General features: G+C 42.7%; 1 protein-coding gene across 1 annotated transcript; it reads left to right on the plus strand.

Moving 5' to 3' along the window:
• The first annotated feature begins 2,087 nt into the window (after positions 1-2,087).
• Positions 2,088-19,893, plus strand: ZBP1 (Z-DNA binding protein 1). The gene is made up of 8 exons (XM_075072424.1): positions 2,088-2,187; positions 11,410-11,637; positions 13,445-13,525; positions 14,172-14,351; positions 15,556-15,729; positions 16,177-16,404; positions 17,154-17,375; positions 18,209-19,893. The coding sequence occupies exons 1-8, from the start codon at positions 2,088-2,090 to the stop codon at positions 18,388-18,390; spliced, it is 1,395 nt and encodes a 464-aa protein (XP_074928525.1). The 3' UTR covers positions 18,391-19,893.
• The last annotated feature ends 818 nt before the right edge of the window (positions 19,894-20,711 follow it).

Here is a 20,711-nt window from a genome sequence, read left to right on the forward strand (position 1 = left end):
GATGCTCCTTCCTGTCCTAATTAGGGGATGAGACCTGTTTGGGTCACTGCACGGGTTAGGATCACTGCAGGCAGAGACCGCACAGTGCCTGCCTCAGGGCTTCATCTGGCTCAGTCTTGACGAACAACAGGGAAAATGGATTGACAAGTTGCTTGGGTTTTTCAGCCTGTTGAAAGCATATTGTCAGAGAAGATTAAAAGACACACTAATGAAATTTACAACCCTAACTAAATAAACCAATGGCGCCAGACTGTGGGAAGGTGAAGTAGCTTTAAACATTCAACCTGCAGTGGTCAGAGTGGATTCTGAAAAGCAGAAATCTGGGGGAGCATTGACTATTAGTCAGGATTAATTATTTGTCAGCTGTCAGTGGCTATTCATATTTTTTTTCCCTCTGTAGTTCAAGCTCCTCATTTGGATACATATGTTGGCTTGAGATTGATTGCTAGCAGAAGCCGTAAATCACAATCGCAGCATCTAACGGTGGATTTTGGAGGCCAGTCAAAAAGTGCCTCCTTGGAGTATTTGTCCCTTGCAAATACAGAGAACCTGGATGTTGAACAATTAGGTCAGCTTGGCTCTGTTGAATGGGATTTGATTAAGAATGTAGTGCTGAAGGGCAGGGGTGGGCAACCTTAGTGGTGGTGTGTGTTGCTAATAAGCAGGAGGAGAACTACGTGTCAAGGTACCAAAACAAACTGCTCTAAAGAAATCAAATGTGCAGGTAGAACTGGCTTTGCACCACTCTGATCCCTCTTCCTTTTTACCAGTGCAGTCTCAGCGGAGTTAGAGTATAGATGGCAAATGTAAATCATCTTTTGCACTATTCTCCCTTCATTCTCTCCTACCTGGAGCTGTGCTCTGCCCCCTCTCCCCCCATGATGGTATTTGTAATGTCTGAGTCTGAACCCTGCTACTTAATCTGAGGGATGTGGCAAAATGAGTCTCCGTGGAGGAATCCTGACATAGTTTCCCATTTCACGTATCTTATCCTCCGGGTGGAGGGTGCAATATGGCCCAGAGTTCCTGGCCAGGTGCTGATTTGGGGTCTATGTAACCGAGAGTATCAGACCTCTCTGAGAGAGGAAAAGGCGAGGTCAGCCGGGAGTTGGGCAGGAAAGACTGACTAACTGAGGAGTCCTTTCCTGCTTTACAGGGTGCCCGGAGTAAAGAAACCCGTCAGCTGACCAGTATTGTCAGTCCCAAGAGGTCAAACGCCATGAGTTAGGCCCCACAAAAATCATGAGATTGACAGAAAATAATGATTTTTTTATATTAATCATTTGAGGCTGTTTTTTATTTGCTTTTTGGTTTCTGAACCTTTACAGTGCACCTGCTTCATGTTCCTGAGCTTTTCTCTGCAACCACGAGGGTTGGAAATGTCCTGTCCTTTTTAAATAAAAGCTGGGTTTCTCTTGACCTCGGCAACTGAGGCTTTAAGAAAAACACCAAATATTATGAGAATGGCAAGCAAAGCGTGAGAGCTGACGCCACTGAGAAGCTAACTCCTCTCACTAGTTTACTCTGAAACTGAGATACCAAAGTGTGGTTCAGAAGAGTTCACTTCTCTCTCCCTCCATCTCTGGTCACTGCCTTTCCCCAGCGTCTCTCACCCTCTCTTTTTGGTCTAGGTTTCTTGGCACCTCGCCTGCTGCTAGTCAGTTCAGGTACAGCACCCCCTGCCACGCCATTGCTAGTAGAGCCCTGGCAGTGTCAGAAGCTATAAAGAGAGGTTTGTAGAGGAAAAGGAGGAGTGATCTTATAACTCCATTGAAACCACAGCTGTGGTGCAGGCAGCTAGCATTCCTGAGGCCCAAATGTGGGAGGAATCTGGGAGCCAATGGCTCCAGATTGGGCCACAAGGGAAAAAAGGGTTCAGGACACTTAAAATTATATGAATTAACCCTAAACTTCCAGGTTAAGTGCATAGTGCATTTCTTTGACCTCGCCTTCTGTGACATAAGCATAAAGGGGTGTGTGTGTGTGTGTGTATGTGTATGTATGTAAACAAAACCCTACCAAAACACTGCACTGCATACTCCTGGGGGAAGATGGGAGAACCCAACATGTGAGAGATGTTCGTCACAATGCTAATGCGCTACCAGGAGGTGATCAAATACTTCAGCAGTGAGCCCATTATAAGGACCTATATGGAACATGGTGCTAATTATTTTAACATCAAGAGCAGTGAGTGGGATTTTTCAAAGCTACCTAAGTGGGTTTGATACTTGTTTCCCGTTAAAACAAATAGGAATCAGGCATCCAACTCTCTTTGACAGCTTGGAAAATCTCATCTATTAGCTAGAATCTGCTTCACGATCCAACATCTCCTCTACAGATCGTCTACAATGATAAAAGCTAGAACTTCAAAGCTGCATAGGGGAGAAGGGGAAAGGTAAATTGGGTGCTAAACTGGGGCTTGTCCCCTCTAATGATGGACAACTGAGAATGATGCCAATGTGTTCTTAGTTGTATCCACTTGTGTGTTACACTCTGCGGGAGGCGGCCCAAAGTCATTGTGTTTCACTGGGAAGACCATTGTAATATTTCAAAGTGATGGCATTTCAGCAATGGATGCAACAATGAATCACCATCAGCCCTCCTGACTTACAACCACCTTAGACAGGTTTTCACTTTGTGTGTTTGTAAACCACGTGCCTAATAGGGAGATGTCTCTTTAAGAAATCTATTGGGGGTGGATGGGTAGGAATGAATTATGTCTGGGTCATTGCTGCTAGGTAGATGCACAATTACCTCTCCACACACAGGAGTTTCTGGAATTGGATATGGTAGTTTTGGGTATGCTCAGTAGGTTCCCTGTTGCTGGACTCAGACTCCATGAGGGCAAATAGTCAAGGCGGCTGCGTTACAAAAGGCCATATGCCCCCTGTGGGTTGGGAGAAGCTGAGCCCAGGAGCAAAAAGCAAGCTGTTGTCCTTAACTCTGCAGGTTCGTGATATTATTAACCCTCCAACAGGGAAGCTCTGGCGATATTAATTATAGAAAGGGGAAATTGAGAGGGGAAGATAATTTTTTATTCTAATTGTATACTCTGAATGTTGTTTGTTTTAGTTAAATTGTCTCAGCTAGTATTAGTCACCAACTTTTCTCTTATTTAAATGTGATGATGGGGAAAAAGTCATTTACTTTGCTGTTCTCAGTTTTGTATTTGTCTTGTAACAGGGCTTTTTAAAAATCTATATGCTTAACTAAGTGGTTGGTTAATTGTTTAGCTGATTCGTTTCAGCAGAGGAAGAGGAAGAGTCTGCAATGATTCCAACTGAAAATTTCTACATGCAAATAGAGGGAAGATGTTGCTTTTGACTCAGCGGACTATACAGATTTGGTGTCCAAAGACTCTGAGACTCAGGTGAATTCAGCCTAATGTTTTGGGATTTTCTTCTCACTGTGTTTGTGTGGGGACTGACATGTTTAGATTAAATTTGTTTTTTTTATTTATGTTCATGTGTAATTGTAAAGATCATGCATGTGGCTTCCACAATAGTCACGTTATCTTATAAAAATTAACTTATTATTATTTAATTTTCTTTATCATAAGATTTTATAAAGTTAGCATTTAAGAATTAAGTTCATTCCTTTTATTATTTTGATCTTGATTACTGGCAGGTTGACTCTGTGTAATTCTTGCTGAAAATCCTCAGTGACGTAACTCTGGGTCTCCAGGTGCTTTTCTATGGGTGTTTGATTTTTTTAGGCACTGGAGAAAGGCAGTGAAGTAAACACTAGCCCACCCAAAGATTACATGTTCACATGAAACCATGATAAACATGGAGCAAGGAAAATGAATTAAAAATGTTTAAATACACAAAAATATTTAAAAATAAGGACGTGTAGCTCCTTGTTTCCCTTGTCTCATTTTTCTTATTTAAGAGCTGCCGTTTCCATGACGTTTCATTGGTTTCGTTTTCAGAGAAAAATGTAAGTTTCGTTTACCATTTACAGATTTGCAAGGTGGTTTGAACTGAGTTACTCACTCTTTGCTCCACCCACAGCTGATCATCTCACAGTGTGTGACAGGAGGGTGTAGCTCTAGGATTCACTGCATAACCAAACCAAAATGTTCAAAAATCAGGAGTCAGGCCCCCCAATATCATGAGATTAGCTTAAAAAATATCTGGACTCCTTAAAAATAATAAATGTGGAGTTATTTTTATTTGCCTTCCTATCTTGGAGGGTTTTCAAGTTTTTCTTCTGTAACCATGATAATTAGAAACTTGCATCTTTTTTTTTCTTTTTTTTTAATGAAAGCTGAGATTTTCCTGTAATCACTTGACTTTGGAAGCTGGCACTTTAAGAAAAAAGCATGAAACATTAAATATTGCAAGATTTCCCATTGCAAATTGAGAGTTGGTAACACTAGGGTCATCAGAGCTTATTCTTTATTGGTAACTCTCCCAGACCCAGAGTTTTGCATGCATTATTTGCAATTGTAGTTACCACAGCTGCAGTAACTGTGCATACAAAAGCCTCATATCAACTATTTGCATAAATAACTAGTGAAACTGTGCAAACAATTGCTGTTCCTGCATGCACACAATGGCATGCATACAGTGTATAAATAGTTAGGCCTTGTTGTTCAGAATTTTGACATGACCAAGAGCTTTGGAAGTGGAAGAGAAACTTTTATTTAAAAAAGAATAATGATCTCTGCAAAAAGAAACACAAAGAATGGCTCATACACAATGGATCCTAATGCAACAGAGTACACAGCATGTTGTCCTTTATGAAAGTATGAGGATGTAGATCCATGTGACTCTGCTCCCTGAAGTTCAGAGAGATTTCAACGAAGGATCTTCGAGATCAGCAAGTCTGAGATGTGCCTAAATGGATGACACTGAGCGAAGGACACTTACGTAAAAGAAGGGAACACGTAAAGATAAGCTGTGGGGAGTGGAATACCTATTCATCCTTTCTGATTTTCTATTAATATCCTCACTGCTTCTATCAGGAAGTTCCCTACTCTTGCTTAGTGATGTATATTAAACCTGCTGCAAATTAAAATGGCCAAGAACTGTCTGAGTCATGTGTAATGCTTTATTCCCCAGACAAACATTTGTACAGTGGACTCTGTCTTGTCAGCCTGCTCCCTTTCAGTTTACGAGATATGTAAGTTTCACTTTCCACTTCCAGCTTCACCACCTAGTTGTATGTCCTTTGTCAGAAAACCAACCGCAAGTTACTCTTTTCTTGTTCCAGTTCTGACTGGATATTTGGTGCTTGCTGATATATGTTCATACACTGGAGTCAGTTGTTTTCTGGCAAGTTCTGTAATTGACTCTCAATTTGCTTTGGGACTCGGATAAATGGCAAACGCACTGCCTAGTGCAGGTAAGATTTGCTTTTAAAGACATTCTAAGTTTTTAGTGAACAATTGGCTGACTTTTCTAGGAGCCGATTTATACTCCTTGCTCTTTTTATTACTGCTGATGTTCAGCACATAGGTGTAACCGGTGCGATACGAGTGGCATTATGTGTCCCAGCAACAGGAAGGTAGGGGAAGGGGGCTTCACAATCGAAATTATGGGTGGTGTCCTTGTCTTTGTCATCAATCTTCTGCCTTGGAAGAGTGATCGGAAACATCCCTGCAGATGCCATGAATGGAGCTGGCCAGAAAATGGAATGTCTTTCTGTGGAAAACTTTCAACCAAAACAAGATTATTTTCAGCAGAAAATTTTGAAAGCCAAAACCTTTTTGGTTTTCAGAAACTGAAAACCGTATATTTTCAGCCCCAAACTGTCCAATCCCACCCTCCACCCCTAAAATGAAAGCAGAAAATTTCCCGTTTTACAGGAAAAGTTTTTGGAAAAATTAATATTACCAATGATAGCAGAGACTTTCAGCCAAACCCCCAGTTTTCCATAGGAAAACAAGCTTTGATGGGACATTTTTGACTATCCTAGCCATGAGAACTGGGGGAGAAATGGGTTTCCCTACTGACCCCTACCCACCCCAAAGCTGGCAGGTGGGAGGAGCAAGCTATGAAGCAGTTATCATGAAGACATCTGACAGGAAGGGACTGAAGGGTTAAAAGAGTGAGTCAGATCTGGCAATTTCTTCATCTGAGTCCATTAGTTGTTTTCAGGTTCAGCCCCCCCAAGCTGGAAAACTGTATGCCCATGAGAATCACTCCCTCATGGTTAGTCGTGTGTAATCCACACCTGTGGCCCATGGTACTGCAGCATAGCCTTAGTCAGAGGATCTCCCAGTCCAAGAGCCACCAGCTATGCACTGCCTGAGGCTCTGGGTGGCTGTGCTGTTCAGTTTTAATTAGGTGTAAACTTGTTCACTGAGCTAGCTTTGGTGGCTGAGCTACTAAATCTTTATGGACAAATAATAATAAATAATAATTAAAGAAAACAATTAAATGGCCACAAAAAACAATTGGTTTGAGAGCCCTCACAGCTAGCACCTGGCAACAACGAGATCGCCAGCTTTCCCAGGCTGTTTTACTGCTCTGCATTCGTACATGGAAGAGATCAACTTGCAATGCCAGACTGGACTTGTCCTGACTAGATAAGAGGTGAGAGAGGGAGCTTGCCTCTAATTATTAATGCTTTGTCAACATAGCAATAGTGAACCTTCTAAACATGCAGCACTGTTCTACTCTGGGCCCAATCGTGGGTACACTGAGTTCTCACTTAGCAGAATGAGAGCAGAGGTGCTCTCTAGGGCTCAGCACCTTTCAAGATCGGACACCAGCTTTGTCCACTTCTAAACTGGACTTGAACCACATTACATGGTTGTAAGACCAATGTAGATGGGGTCTTATTTGCAGCGAGGTAAGGAAAATTCAGTCCTCTTTTCCCCTTCCTTTTTGTCTTGACTGGAAAGGTTGACCATCTTTCCAATCACAGAATCTGTGTTTACTCTCTTCTCTTCTCTCTTTTTGTAGCTTTCCTCACCCCTCTTTGCATTGTCCATTAGATTAGAATTTCCCATGGTAATGCTTATCAATCAAGCCAGTGACTGGGTCACATTTTGATCTTGGTTACAGGGTAAACTGAGAAACTGCTTTGACTTTGTACAGCTGTTTGGAGAACGTGGCGGTGAGGTGGGGAAGGGAGATAAAAGAGGGAACGTACATGCTTTCATTTTCACTTTTCGTCTAAACCTTAGAGTGAAGAAGGGTTAGCATTTGCCTGCCATCTGTATGAGCTCCCAGTAGTTCACATCCTTCTGAAAGGTTTATTTGAGTTCTCTGAACCTTTACTGCTTGCAGAGTTGGGAATGAAGTAGCTTACCTGTGACGTTTTCCCTGGTCCTTTTCTCAGTCCTTTTCCCAAGTCCAAACATTTCTGAATCTCTGGAAAAGATTCCATTAGAGCTTGGCTCTCAAGAGGAACAAAGGTTCGGGTTGGCAGGACTAATCTGATCCATGTCCCCAAGTCGTCCCTATTGGTCATGGCGAAACCTCATAAAGCAAACCATCTGGGAGTCATTTCCCATCATGCTTCAGCCTGAACTGTATCTTCTAAAGTCTTTAATTTATTCTCCAGAATTGGCTGAGATGCAATGTAGTGATACAGGAATTGAATGGAATCAAAATTACATTTTAATTGTAAACATTTGTCCAGAAATTAATGTCTCTGAACTAATAGTTCTTTCCAGCCAATGTGTTCAGAAACAAATGACTGTCTGTAATTGATTTTATGATATAAAGGGACATGTATGTGTAGAAAATCACCCATGGATAATTGCAAATCCTCTTCTTTCAACAGGTATCCACGCAATCACCCAGCCGATGCATTTGCTTGTTCTCACACAGTTGTCATTGAATAGCTGCATGGGCATTTGCAGGAGCTAAATTTTTAGCTGGGATGTATTTTTTAAATGTGCTGTGCAGCTGAATTTGGATTTAAAATGCCACTACAAGCATCCTATGGTGTATAATAGTTTGCTCAGGGCTCTGAATAGATGTCCCCTGACTGAGATCTTTATTGATGACTTTCTCACAGAGTAGGTATTTATGATGTCTTCAGATCCTTGAGATCAGTCAGTAATTCCAGTGACAATCCCAATTTGTAACGATGTTTTGAGCAACATCCAAGGACCCTTTTAACAGCTCGTTGATGGTTCTTCCCTCTGCACAAGCTAAACAAAACACAGCTTGAAAAAGAAACTTCACAAAATTCTTGCTCTTTCTTTCTGAACTATTTTTTCTGGGGTTTTTTTGAGTTATTTAATTCATAAAGCACCATCACTGCAAAGCAATCTGAGAGGTGGCAGCACATAAAAATAAGAGTCAGAATTTGAAAAACATAAACTGGTTTCCCACTCGTGAAGGGTGATCTACAAATGAGGCCTTGCCCTGATTCAGAGCAGATCTCAGGATATTCAGCTGATCTCAATTGCCTTGATAGGGTAAAAGAAAGCCCTGTAAGTACCTTAGGTCTCATTTATTCAGATTTCAATGCCCATTGTAAAATTTCCTAACCATATTTTGTCATTTTAAGCACATTTATGTGGCATTATTTATTGCAAGTATGAAGTACTCTTGGGCCACTGGTGCATTTTTTCAGATATCTGAAGGTAAATTACTTTAGTTGTTGAGGTGTGCAAAAGCCCAGGAGTTCAACATAACTAATTGTGGTTTATTGACCAAAAAACCCAACTCTACAATTGGTCCACCTTGGGTAACAGAAGCCAGGACTGGAACAGCAGTGCTGCTGAAACTCACACTCAACATACATAGGCAGGACTGCGTGGGGCATATCTCCTGGCTTTAGTCACTATTAGCTATTCTTCATCTTCATAAATTTGCCTAAACATGCATACAACACTGGCTCATACAGGGTTGATATCTATTGATTTCAATGGGTTTCAGGTCAGGCCCAGGTACAGAACATCTTTCCTGAAAGGTCTGGCTCTTCAAAGGATTTGGGAGAAGTCCAAACCAAATGGCACTTGGCAATGCAACTTAGGAAGCAGTGCTTCTCATATCTAAGGAGGCAGCTCTCACCAACATTAGCTGAATTTAACTATACATACAGTGAAAACTTTACAATATGGCTGGGAAAATTCACAAAATGTGCTATGAATGGCACTGAAATTCAAAAAAATAAAAGCAGCTGGAGATGTGAAATGCAGTGGAAAGGGTATAATTCCTCATTCTAGACATTTTGCCAAGTCATATCCTTCACTAGAGGGTCAAATTTTGTCTTCAGTTATCCATGTTAGTTTCATGCATGAATATCAGAGCATAGGATTTGGCCTGCATTAGGAAGACTGTTTGGGATAGTTTCTCTGTGGTTGAAAGCCCATTCTCTAGGGTCCAATCTTGAATAGTGCTGAAATCAATGGGAGATGAGGGCCTTTCCAGGCCATAACTTCAGGTCTTGAATTGTCCTCTACTGAAGTCCATACAAGTACTTCCATAGACTTTGATGGGAGTTGTATCAGAACCTCAAAGAGCAGGAGTCAGAAAGGCCTTTACTCATTTGCTAGCTCATCGATATACCCGGCTCAGGTTTTTTCCATTCATGACTATTTAATTTCAGTGCTGGAACTCTGCTGTCGTATATGCATGTCAACAGCCCATTGTCAGTTTAGTGTTAAAGTATTAGTTAAAGTATTAGTCAGAGCTGACTATCTGCAGCTTCCTAAACACATTCATGAATATATAACAATAGCACAGGACTGCTTCACTCAGCCTTTGAATTTTTTACAATGATGCTGTCACTTTTGAGCAGTGTCTGCAGTCTCTCTTACTATCAGCTTCAATAAACAAACGTAATCAAGGTTGCATTCAAAAGTAGCTTCTTGGAATTTCTCTGGAGGAGCAAATCTGTGTTTATTTTATTTTTTTAAAGTCTGCATAGCAAATGATTTCCTCATTTTAATGATATTGACTGTAATGTGCTTGCAATAATTAAAGCCGCTGCTAATGGATGATTGGAATTTCTCTTTAATAATATCATTAGGATACATTTCATGCATTTAATTGTTTTTGTAAAATGACAGCTAAGCCCTGTTGCCTCGGATTTCCTATTTCCTGATTAAATTAGTTTCTGTGCAAGGGCAAACCATGTTTCACAGCTGTAGCATTTTGGGGGAAATAAAAGTGGTTTTTGGTTAGATGTGCCAATGTATTTCCAGTCAGAGATGCTTTTTCTGTTCTTTGTCAGTTTCAGTGCTCCACTCTACTCCCCTTCTTTCCTGGTCTTCATGAAAAGAAATAAAAAATATCTCATGACAGGCACAGTGGAGATAGAAGACCATGAGTAAAACATGCAGCATTTGGGTGCAACCAGGATCCTTGGGACTGAGATCCTTATAGTGGACGTCACACTGCACCCATGAGAGGCTTTGATCCAAAGGCCATTGAAAGCTGTGACAAAATGCCCGTCACTTCAGTGGTACAAGATCAGTCTCTTAGCAAGCAGGAGACCTTGGACCACCCTGCTGATTGCTTTTTGTCTGACTGCCGGCAGCACATAATATGTAGCATCCCTCATGGCTGGGAAAGGACAAGACTCGGTGATGAATACAAGAGGGTAATTTCTGTCCCCCAACTCACAGGCTAATTTAGCCCATTCACCCTAACATCTCTTCAGTTCTTACTCTGCATGAAGCAGTTATAGAAGGGACTGCTGCCTCTTACAAGAATACCCAGAGATGCAGAGATGTACCCTGCCTCTTCAGAGACAGGGTACTAACTTACCACTCCTGAAACCACATGACCTGAAGGAAGGGGTAGTCACTGGGAATTTTAGTTATGCCTCAGAGACAGGGGGCTCTTTTTGGGTTTGTGAGGAGGAGAAGTTAATGCTTAGGTGAATGCAGGACCAGTGCCTCTGACTTCAACCCTGGATATGGGCAGCATTTTTTCAAATGGCGTCTCTTTTAAATTGTCAATTTGTGGCCTTCAGAAGCTAGATCCTCACATCCCTCCCAGACTTAATCAGTACTTCTAGGCTTGTGAAGTGGCATCTAAATTAGCCTGTGAGTTCGGGGACAGAAATTACCCTCTTGTATTCATCAGTCCAGTATGGGAAAATGTCAGTATCACTTTTTAAAATAAGTCCTTAAGCCAATAACAGTGACTGCTCTGAGGATGTCATTTTGGGTGGGTAAATATGTATTCATTAAAGCCTAAATTTATAACTGCACCTGTTTATATGATGGACAACTGCAGTGCAAAGCCATGCCAGCCTGTAATTTCAATTCATTCCATGCCTCCACTGTTTGTGTCTGGTCACACTTCTCCATTTGGCTTCTGTGATCATTATTGCATGAATATTATATCCAAAGTTATAAACACAAAATTCAGACTGAAGATCAGGGGCAAGCAAGTAAAGTCTGGTTGCCAAAAAAAAAAAAAAAGAGGTGGGGGTATTGTCTGAATTGCTTAGAATTTTCTGTAGATGGCTTTTTGTGCTTACATTTAGCTTCACAAGTGGAGCAACTCATCTTTGACCACTTAAGGACAGCTGCCACTCCAAAGAAGGCCTGTGAGATTGCCTGTGCATGTTCAGTTACAAAACAGGAAGTCAACAAAGTGCTGTACAAGCTGTGCCAGGAGGGAAAGGTTGAGAAGCAGAGTGACGATAACAAATGGGTTATCCGTGTGGACGCAGAGGTGGAATGTCATCAGAAAACCACCGAGTTGAAAATCGGTAAATATTTTGAAAAACCTTTTAAAACTATGTTTGCAACCTCTGATGCTGAGGATATTTGGGAGCAGAGTTTGTTTTCAAGACTGTAACTACATTGCAGAGATTCATGAGCCTTTGACCCCAATTACTTTGAGTTCATTTTTACTCAGTACAGTGAGTTGCAAGTCAATCGGCTGTGTTTTTCTCTTTCGTACAGAGCTGAAACTTGACTAAAGCAGAAGGTGCATTCATTCCTAGGCAGTTTTTGCATTGAACCTTGTCCAGGGTGGTAGATAGGGAAGGCAGATTAACCCCATGTAGTGTTCTCTGCGGGTACCCTGCCCTAGGACATTTCTTTTGTAATACCTGCAATCTTGGTGCATTCCAGAAGCAGACAAGGGTTGGCTCTTCAGAAATATCTTTGAAATATCTTTTGCCAGAAGCTGGGAATGAGCGACGGGGACAGATCACTTGATGATTTCCTACAAAGAATCCTGTGGCACCTTATAGACTAACAGACGTATTGGAGCATAAGCTTTCGTGGGTGAATACCCACTTCGTCTGACCCACGAAAGCTTATACTCCAATATGTCTGTTAGTCTATAAGGTGCCACAGGACTCTTTGTTGCTTTTTACAGATCCAGACTAACATGACTACCCCTCTGATACTTGATGATTACCTGTTCTGTTCATTCCCTCTGGGGCACCTGACATTGGCCACTGTCAGAAGACAGGATAAGGGCTAGATGGACCTTTGGTCTGACCCAGTAGGGCCATTCTTTTGAGTGTCAGGCTCTTCTCTTAGCTCAGACGCAGGGGGTCTGCACCCAGGGAAGGGGATAATTAATCCTCTACAGAATACTCTACCCATCCTGTAAAAGCCTCTCCATGTCTCCAGCTTCACAGGGCTGTGATGAGGAACCAGGTTCCCAGGCAGGGGAATGTGGCACTTCCACACCCTTTGCATTGGAGACCTTCATGCCTCCAGGAGGCCTCTTGAAGGCATAAGCCCTGTAAGCACAGCTTCTGCAGGAGAATGATCCTGTGGATCTCATGGGATCCCCAACCTCTTCCACAGGATCACTCCCTGAACTTCACAATGAAAATCGCTGCAGGAACCCCCCATGGGCTTTGATCCAGTGTCCTTTCCCCTTCATGGGGCCCTTTATTAGCCAGGGATCTTTGGCTGGGATAGTCAGGGCTGCCCAGAGGGCGGGGGCAAGTGAGGCAATTTGTCCCAGGCCCTGCAGGGGCCCCCATGAGAGTTTTTCGGGGCCCCGGAGCAGGGCCCTTCACTCACTCTGGCAGCCCCGGAAAACTCTCACGGGGCCCGGGCCCCAGGAGCCTCCTCCGCTCCGGGTCTTCAGTGGCAATTCAGTGGTGGGGGGTCCTTCCACCCCAGGACCTGCCACCAAAGTGCTGGGTCTTTGGTGGCAATTTGGCGGCAGAGGCCCCCAGCCACCGAAGACCTCAGGCTCCTGAATCCTCTGGGTGGCACTGGGGATAGTTTTAAGATAACTAGAGAGAGAGGACAAACTCCACATAAAGGCAGAGAAATGCCCTTCCCTCTCCCTGATCAACTCAAGCTATGCAGCAAACCACCCATCTGCCAATATCCTGATCTTCACCCACATTCTCTGGAGGTGGGTGAAGATCAGTACTGAGAGTATGCAGCAAGAATGTCTGCTCCCCTGGGAGTCTGGCTTAGGAGATAGGTACAAGAAAGGAAAATGAGGAATCAGTCTCTCTTCCTAGCTAATTAGCAGAACTTTTCACAAATTCAGCCCCCCACAAATTACAGTGCCTGACAATGACATCTCTGTTGTAGATGATACCACCCTAATCCCACTGCAGCAGCCTGTGAATGCTGTGACTCCTGTGAAAGATGACCGCAAACTGTCAGAAAAACGTAAGATATTTGCCACCTGCCTAAGTCTGAACAGACTAACTTTAGAAATCTACGTTTAATAATTTTTGACAGCCACAATAGAATGCTATTAATGCTAGCGTTGCACTATTGTATGTGTAGAAGTCTTGCATGGTTCTAGGAGTCATAAATCATATCCCTGCTAGGAATACCTTGTGCTAATAGCACACAGGCTATAGTAAAGCCTCGTCATCCCAGGTGCACCTCCAGAAACCCTCTGTCTCAAGGAGGCAGAGCCCCACCCCAGGCACCTTAGTGCACAGGGGAGCACATGAACTGCTACACCCCTTTAAATGGCACAGCATACTGCCCTATCTACTCCATGCAGCCCACCAGCTCTGGTAGTTGGTGTATAGAGACAGAACTATGGCTCCACCTCTCCCCATTCCCTTTGCAGCGGGTGTAATGGTGGGCCTGAGCTGGATAGCATAGAACTCATTACTAGCAATCCCAGTGAAGTCATGTGAGCTGATAACTTGATAAGATTCAAAGGGGAATTTGGTAGATGATGCGTGGCCTTGGGGCCATAGATTATCAGCCCAGTGGTCCCAGGGAGCAGGATACAAATTTAGCTGCGTTATCCTCCATTTCTGGCTGTGACTCAATAAGCCTACCTTTTGTTTCCCAGAGGAAAAGATTTACCAGTTTCTGTTAGAAAATGGACCTCACAGTGCATTAGCCATTGCCAAACATATGGGAAAGAAGACCCGAAAGGAAGTCAATGCAGATTTATACGCGCTGCAGAAAAAACATGTCCTCAGCCAGGAAGAAGACACAAAGTTTTGGTCGGTTTATGGACAGGGTGCAGGTATTGTGCTGAGTTGCACTTTTCAGAACACTGCATTCTGAGTAGCATTACAAAAAATGGCATTGTTTTCTTTTTGGCTGTAAACGCTTTCATCTAGACGACTAAATGGTCCTTCCCCAGGCCACTTCTTTTTGGCTTCGAGAACGTGGGCTTTTCTTCGATTTGCATATCTGCACTAATGCTCACAGTTTGATCAATCATTAATCAGAAGTTCTGGTAAACTGCTCAGAATGTGGGGCTGGGAGACTTAGGTCTTGATTCAGCCAGACACTGCCTGACTCACTGTATGCCCTCCTAGGGAAAAGGGGGTTCATTTAACTCCCCTGTGCTCCCATTTCCCCATCTGTAAAACGAGGAGAGCATTTGTCCACCTTGTAAAGGGCTCTGAGTTCTGGAAATGATTAGCACTGTGTAGCCACAAGTTATTGTTATGCCTACGCTGACATATATAAGAAAAAAGATGTTGTCTATCATTCTCTGACTAAAATCATGTCATCTCACTACTTCTATGCCCTGGGCTTGATCAGTCCCATTTCTATCATTCTTTTCTAAAGATCAAATCCTGCCCTGGGATATGCACCCTTTCCATTGTTGTTAGTTGTACATCGTTTTTGGGTACTGCTGGGTGACTGAGATCAGCCCTCACCACTGGCACCATTCGACACACACACACAGAAGTGATGTGTAACTTCCAGCTTCCTTACTTCCATAGCTTCTCCCAACGTCTTCCTGGCCATAACCCTCCATTCTGAGATAACGAGACAACAGAGATAACTGCTACCAGTCAGTGTCACTATGAAAACAGGATACCTAAACAGCCCTTACTCCCTCTAAATACACAGACTTAGATATGTCTATACTGCACGCTAAGTCTGGGCTCTGACTCAGGTTTAGGCCAAGCCCGACTTTGATCCACACACAAATCAGTCTGTCTTGGGTCAGCAAGCAGATGGGACCCTGGTCCTAGGATTCTGCTGGAGTGCATCTACCCAGTGAGCCAGCAGCCCGCTGTGCTGCATCTCCAAGCTGGGTTTACAGGCTCGAGCTCATGGGACACACATTACAGGGCTATCAATGGCTGTGCAGATTTTGAAGCCTAGAGAGGGGATGGGTTTTGTCACAGGGCAAAAATTGCTTTTTTCCCAGGAAAATGTTTGTCTTTTGTACTGGTGACTAATGTGTGTTTTGATTTGTTCTTTTCCAGGTTACAAACCAACAAATCCTGGAGCAAATAAGGAAGCTGTGCCAGTTATTATTCAGAATAATCCAACAAACATTATCTATCAGGGAGGAGTGCAAAACACCATCTCTATAGCTGATTCCAGAGCTACTCAAATTGGAAACTACAACTCACTGAATCTAGTGGATAAAAAAGATGGTAATCATCTGTCTGCACAGGTTTATGGGCACTATCCTGGTTATCCTCTCTGAGAACAGACGTGAACAACAGCCGTCATAATTAATAATAGAAAAAAGATTTCATATTTTACTACAGCTGGTTGGAGAATGGATATGCCAGCACTTTGAAATTTGCTTTTGTGCCAAACGGAATTAAAAGTTAAGTTACTGCAGAACAGAAATTCTGAAAAAATTCTATTAGGAAACACCAAATCATTTCATGTCAATAACTGAAACTATAATATAAATGTATTAAATATATAATATATAACATAATATTAAAATTACTATTGCAATATACACCTAATAGACCTTATCAAAATGAGATTGCCAAAATGATTCATTTTGACACTCTCCCATACATAATTTCACTATTATTATTTTATTAATATAGTTATTATTCTTTCCCTTTACACTTATGCTTTAGATTCTAGACCAACTGTTCCAAGTCTTAGGGCTGCATTAGAGAATGCTGATGTGTTGCACTGTGAAGCAGAAGCTAAAGCAACCCCCCAGGGTGGTCAGAAAATTGATGTCACTCAGTCCACACTCAAGAATACTGTCATTGGTAATGATAATCAAATGAATATCATTACGAAGGACTTCACTGATAGTCGAGAGGAGCATCTGGACCAATATGGCACTCCAGAAAAGAGTAGGTACAGTGTGTGGTTATTGTGCTCTGGCCCTGTCCATGTATATCTGTCCTCTTTCGCAACTGAGGCAGGAAAACTTTTCTCTGACATCCTATTAGCGCATATTTATGACCCACTCCTATAACAAAAACCTCCTTAACCCTGCAAGCCTTCCATATGGCTCCACTGTTTATGGCAGGATACCCTCCCAGAAAGCCTGCATCCCAGCTAGGCAGGACCAACTTTATGACAGAGTGCAGCCCAGAAAATGGGTCCTATTGACTCAGCACCTGTCGTCTGCCTCTGATTCCCACTGACTTCAGAGGGATGTAGGATGAGGCAACTAGATAAAGGGGAAATATTCCCAAGTGGTTAGAGTGAGGGACTGCAAGTCAGGAGAGCTGGGTATTCTTGACTATGCTGACTTGCAGAGTGGCCTATGGCAAACTGCTTAACATCATCTGGAAAATGAAGATGCCAATATTTTGTATGTTGCTTTGAACTCCTTCATGGAACACGCTGCACAAGTGCCAAGAACTTTTTAGATCTGTACCATGTACCCTCCTATCTGTGTCCATTTATTTCTGTGCAACAAACGAATGTGCTGAAATGCTGAGACTTCTGCTACTATTATGCAAATCTTAGTCCCACCGGAGCCTTGGGAAATGAGTGTGTCACCTTTTTGACATTCACTGATTCTGTCTTTCTGATTTCTTATGCTCTCATTTTTATGACAAATGCTCCCTACCCTTTTTTTTTAAAACTCTAGATCCATTTGGTGACATTCTTTCTGCCAGCCCTGGATCATCACTGAAAATTGTTAACACGCCCCTCCCTGGGGAAGGGAGAGCTCCATTGCAAAGCGTCAGCATTGTCAAGTCAGAGATGGAGAACGTCATGATCGGAAACAACAACCAAATGAGTGTTCATGAGCAATGTGGTTCTGCCGGCCTCGCAGATGAGGAGACAAATGAGGAAGACGATGCTTCAGGTGAAGATAGTGAATGCCATGTTGACACGTGTACACTTCTCTTGCATGTAAACAGTGCCTGATTTGTATGAGCTGGCTCCATGATGTGTGCCAGACACTGCCTAGGTCATACTTGCCAAATTTGGGCAGGTGGCTGGTTCTGAAAATTCTGCACTATGGGCCCGATCCAAAGCCTCTTTAGGTCAATGGGAATCTTTCCATTGGCTTCAATGGGCTTTGGATCACATTCTAGAAGCATCACTGTCACTGGTTCCTTCCACACACACACCCTTTGGGCCATATCCTGGCATCCTTCCTAATGCTGGGGTAGATTGGTACTTTGCACAGGGGGAGCCCTAATTTACATCACTGGCATAATATCCCTTAGTGATCTTACACCAGTAGCAAATACCATGACATGTCCCCTCCAGGGAGCCAGCGAAGGGATGGGAGTGGCTGTGATTTCCACCATGCCATGCATAGTGGCCTTAGTAGACTGGAGAATTCAACCCCAAGAGTTGATTTTATTTATTAGGGTACTTCCCCTATCATTCTAAACTGTAATTACTTTGTAAGAACCTTAATTCCTCTTTCGCTGCATGCTGTACTTTTTCACATCAGTATTTCTTATTTTTGTATCTTAATCGTTTATCATGCATGTTCGTTAAATTGTAAATGAAATATACAGAGATAGAGGCAAAGGGTAGCTACCAGTGTCAGTAATCACAATGTATTAATTTTAAATTAAGGATTACACAATTCAGTTGCATTTATAGCATGTACAGCTCTGCTCTGCTCTGCTCCAGTCACTTAAATGCTCTCTCACTTCTCCTCTTGCTTAATAATTCCACTAGATTCCAACTTGATATCGGAGCAAAGCGAACGGACATCCTGTGATGATAGCAGCCTGGATCAGTCAAGTGACATTTCCATCCTTTGTGAAAAGTTACAAGAGGTAATCATTGGGAACAACAACTATATGAATGTAGAAGAAACTGCAGATACTGAGAGTGGTGAAGGAGATGAAGACATTTAATAGATATGTGGGGAAAGCGAAGATCTTGCTTCTGAGGCCCATGCAGAAATTCACAAACGTGAGCAGGTAGAGGTAAAGAAACTTGCTAATTCTAATTCTAAAAGGAAGATATTTTCTGTGATTTACAGACAATAAATGGAACAGGACACACTGTTCTCTGCCTGCTCAAAGTGTTGAAAAGCAAACAGGATCCCTATATCTTTCCTTAGGGAGTTCTTCTGCAAGAGAAAGAAAAGTAACAGGGAGTGAATCAATTTTATGCTCACTGTGAACTTTCAGAGCCCTTGCACCATCATAAACCTTGAATCCACCCAGGACTTGGAAATCTTGTGCTCTGGCAAGTGACGAATTTCAAATGGCAGCTGCTGTAAAACTCTGAACTACTTTGCACCATCATTCTGCTGGTAGGCTCCCAGGCAAGTTGCTAACTGGAGGCGACGGCCCAGCATGAGTTATGACTCAATTTGATGGAGAGAGTTTTCAAATTCTGCCTTTTTGGAGGAGATGAGCTAAGGGTGGGGAGTGGGGGTGAGAAGGAAGAATGCAATGCATATTGTTCTTGTCAGTTTAAGATTCTGAACCTCTTCTGGGACCCAGCCCAAAGTGAGAATTAAGGTTGTGGAGCCAAAGCTGAGCCACCCTACAGAGACTTCTCCATCTGAGTAGAGAATTATCCTTGGGACAGTGGATCCTGGGATGTCCTACCTCAGAGCTGGGAAAGGGGAGGCCTGTTCAAACCAGCTACACAGACACATTTAGGGGGTCCAGTGTGCACTGCGAGAACAGCTGAGCTAGCCTGGTTACCAAAGGCTAACAGGCATCTGTTACTAACAGAGTTCAATGTTTCCACCTCTCATTAAGTTGTCATGAGTCTCGCAATGTTCACTGATTTTCTTAAAGCTCCAGCTCCTACAACTCAGAACCTCTCTGCTTGTTCTTAAAAGAAAAAAAGGCTGAAAATGTGAACAAAGCACAATCTCCAGGCTTGGAAACCAAAAAGTCAAATGAAAAGAACCCCCAAATGTGTAGATTTTAAAAATCTCATGACTTTTTAAACTGCTCTCATGATTTTGGGGCCTGATTCATAATATCTGAATGCTTGGGGTTGCCAATACTACCCATATTAATCACGTGGTGCTTGAACACGACCATGCCAGTAACTGGTTACAAACTCTTCTAACATTGTGGTATGGACAGGGTATTGTACAGCTGGGCTCCAGACACAAGGAATCATTAGAGGAGAATGAGGGACTCTGGAATTTGCTTTTCCCTCAGCTCAACGGTTCCACAGTGTGTTGGCTTTCCAGGTACTTTTCAAGGCCTGCGTCTTCATATAGGTCTTTCCTAGAGGGATTATTTTAGTTTTTTTTCTCTCTCTCAACATTATGCTAATTTAGATAATTATTGTCAATGTTTTTGTCAATGTTTTGATTGTTTATGTGACAAGAAAGCAAGTGATGGGCACATTGTATAAATATGACAAATTAAATTAATGCTGCAGCTGGGTTTTTGAAAGGGCTGAATGATTTTATTTGTAGTCACAGAGACAAATTGAAGGTAAATGGATTCCCTGCTGCAGACTTTAAGCTGATCGCTCTCCGGGTCAGGAAGGTATTGACCCATCTACAGCATAGTAGCCTTTGATAGCTACACTATGGGCTGACATACCTGCTCACCACTGAAGATCAAAAATCAAAAACAAGGTTCATGCAAATCCCTGCAAACCAGCACACAAGGTGAGCTAAAGTAGCTGGTTTGAATCCTGGAAAGGGGATCGCTTGTATTTACAAATATGCGGCTCAAGTCTCCATTCTGTCTGAGCTCCCCAGAAGCTGAGGGAGAAAGTGGAGAGGGAGATAAATGGGTTTCCTTCCCCTGTATTCTGGACCCAGCCCCAATATACGGTAACCCTGGGGCCATTCAGCAGTGGCATTCTGCTTCTCTTGGACATGTCTCCAGCACACCCTCTCCACCAGGCGCTGTGAAAGGAGATGGTGTATTCCCATATGCCAAAACTACCAGCCTTATAGCCCCTTTGTGCTGCCAGACTGGCACGAAGGGGCCCGATGGAGCATTGAGCCAGTGGGATTTCTCGACCACTTTTTCATGTCACTGCTGCATTTCCTGTTGAGTCAGACATTGATCCGTTGACACCTTGTTTTTTCAAGGCAAGGTAGGACTAGCTAAGGAAAAAATTATGACCCCAGAGTTAATTTACCTCCATAACTAAGTAGTAAACGAAATCAAAACCACTTCAGTAGAGCATAAAAATTTTAAGGAATTAGTAAAAATATTGATAGGTACTCCCTGCAAATCAGTGG

The sequence above is a fragment of the Chelonoidis abingdonii genome, chromosome 14 (assembly GCF_003597395.2).
Source record: "Chelonoidis abingdonii isolate Lonesome George chromosome 14, CheloAbing_2.0, whole genome shotgun sequence".
NCBI lineage: Eukaryota > Metazoa > Chordata > Testudines > Testudinidae > Chelonoidis > Chelonoidis abingdonii.

Excerpts from the sequence above, each read along its gene's own strand:
- ZBP1 (XM_075072424.1), top strand. The coding sequence starts at position 2,088 with ATGCTAATGCGCTACCAGGAGGTGATCAAATACTTCAGCAGTGAGCCC. Across the intron at positions 14,352-15,555 it reads GGTTTATGGACAGGGTGCAG|GTTACAAACCAACAAATCCT; the intron begins GTATTGTGCTGA and ends GTTCTTTTCCAG. Across the intron at positions 17,376-18,208 it reads TGAGGAAGACGATGCTTCAG|ATTCCAACTTGATATCGGAG; the intron begins GTGAAGATAGTG and ends TAATTCCACTAG.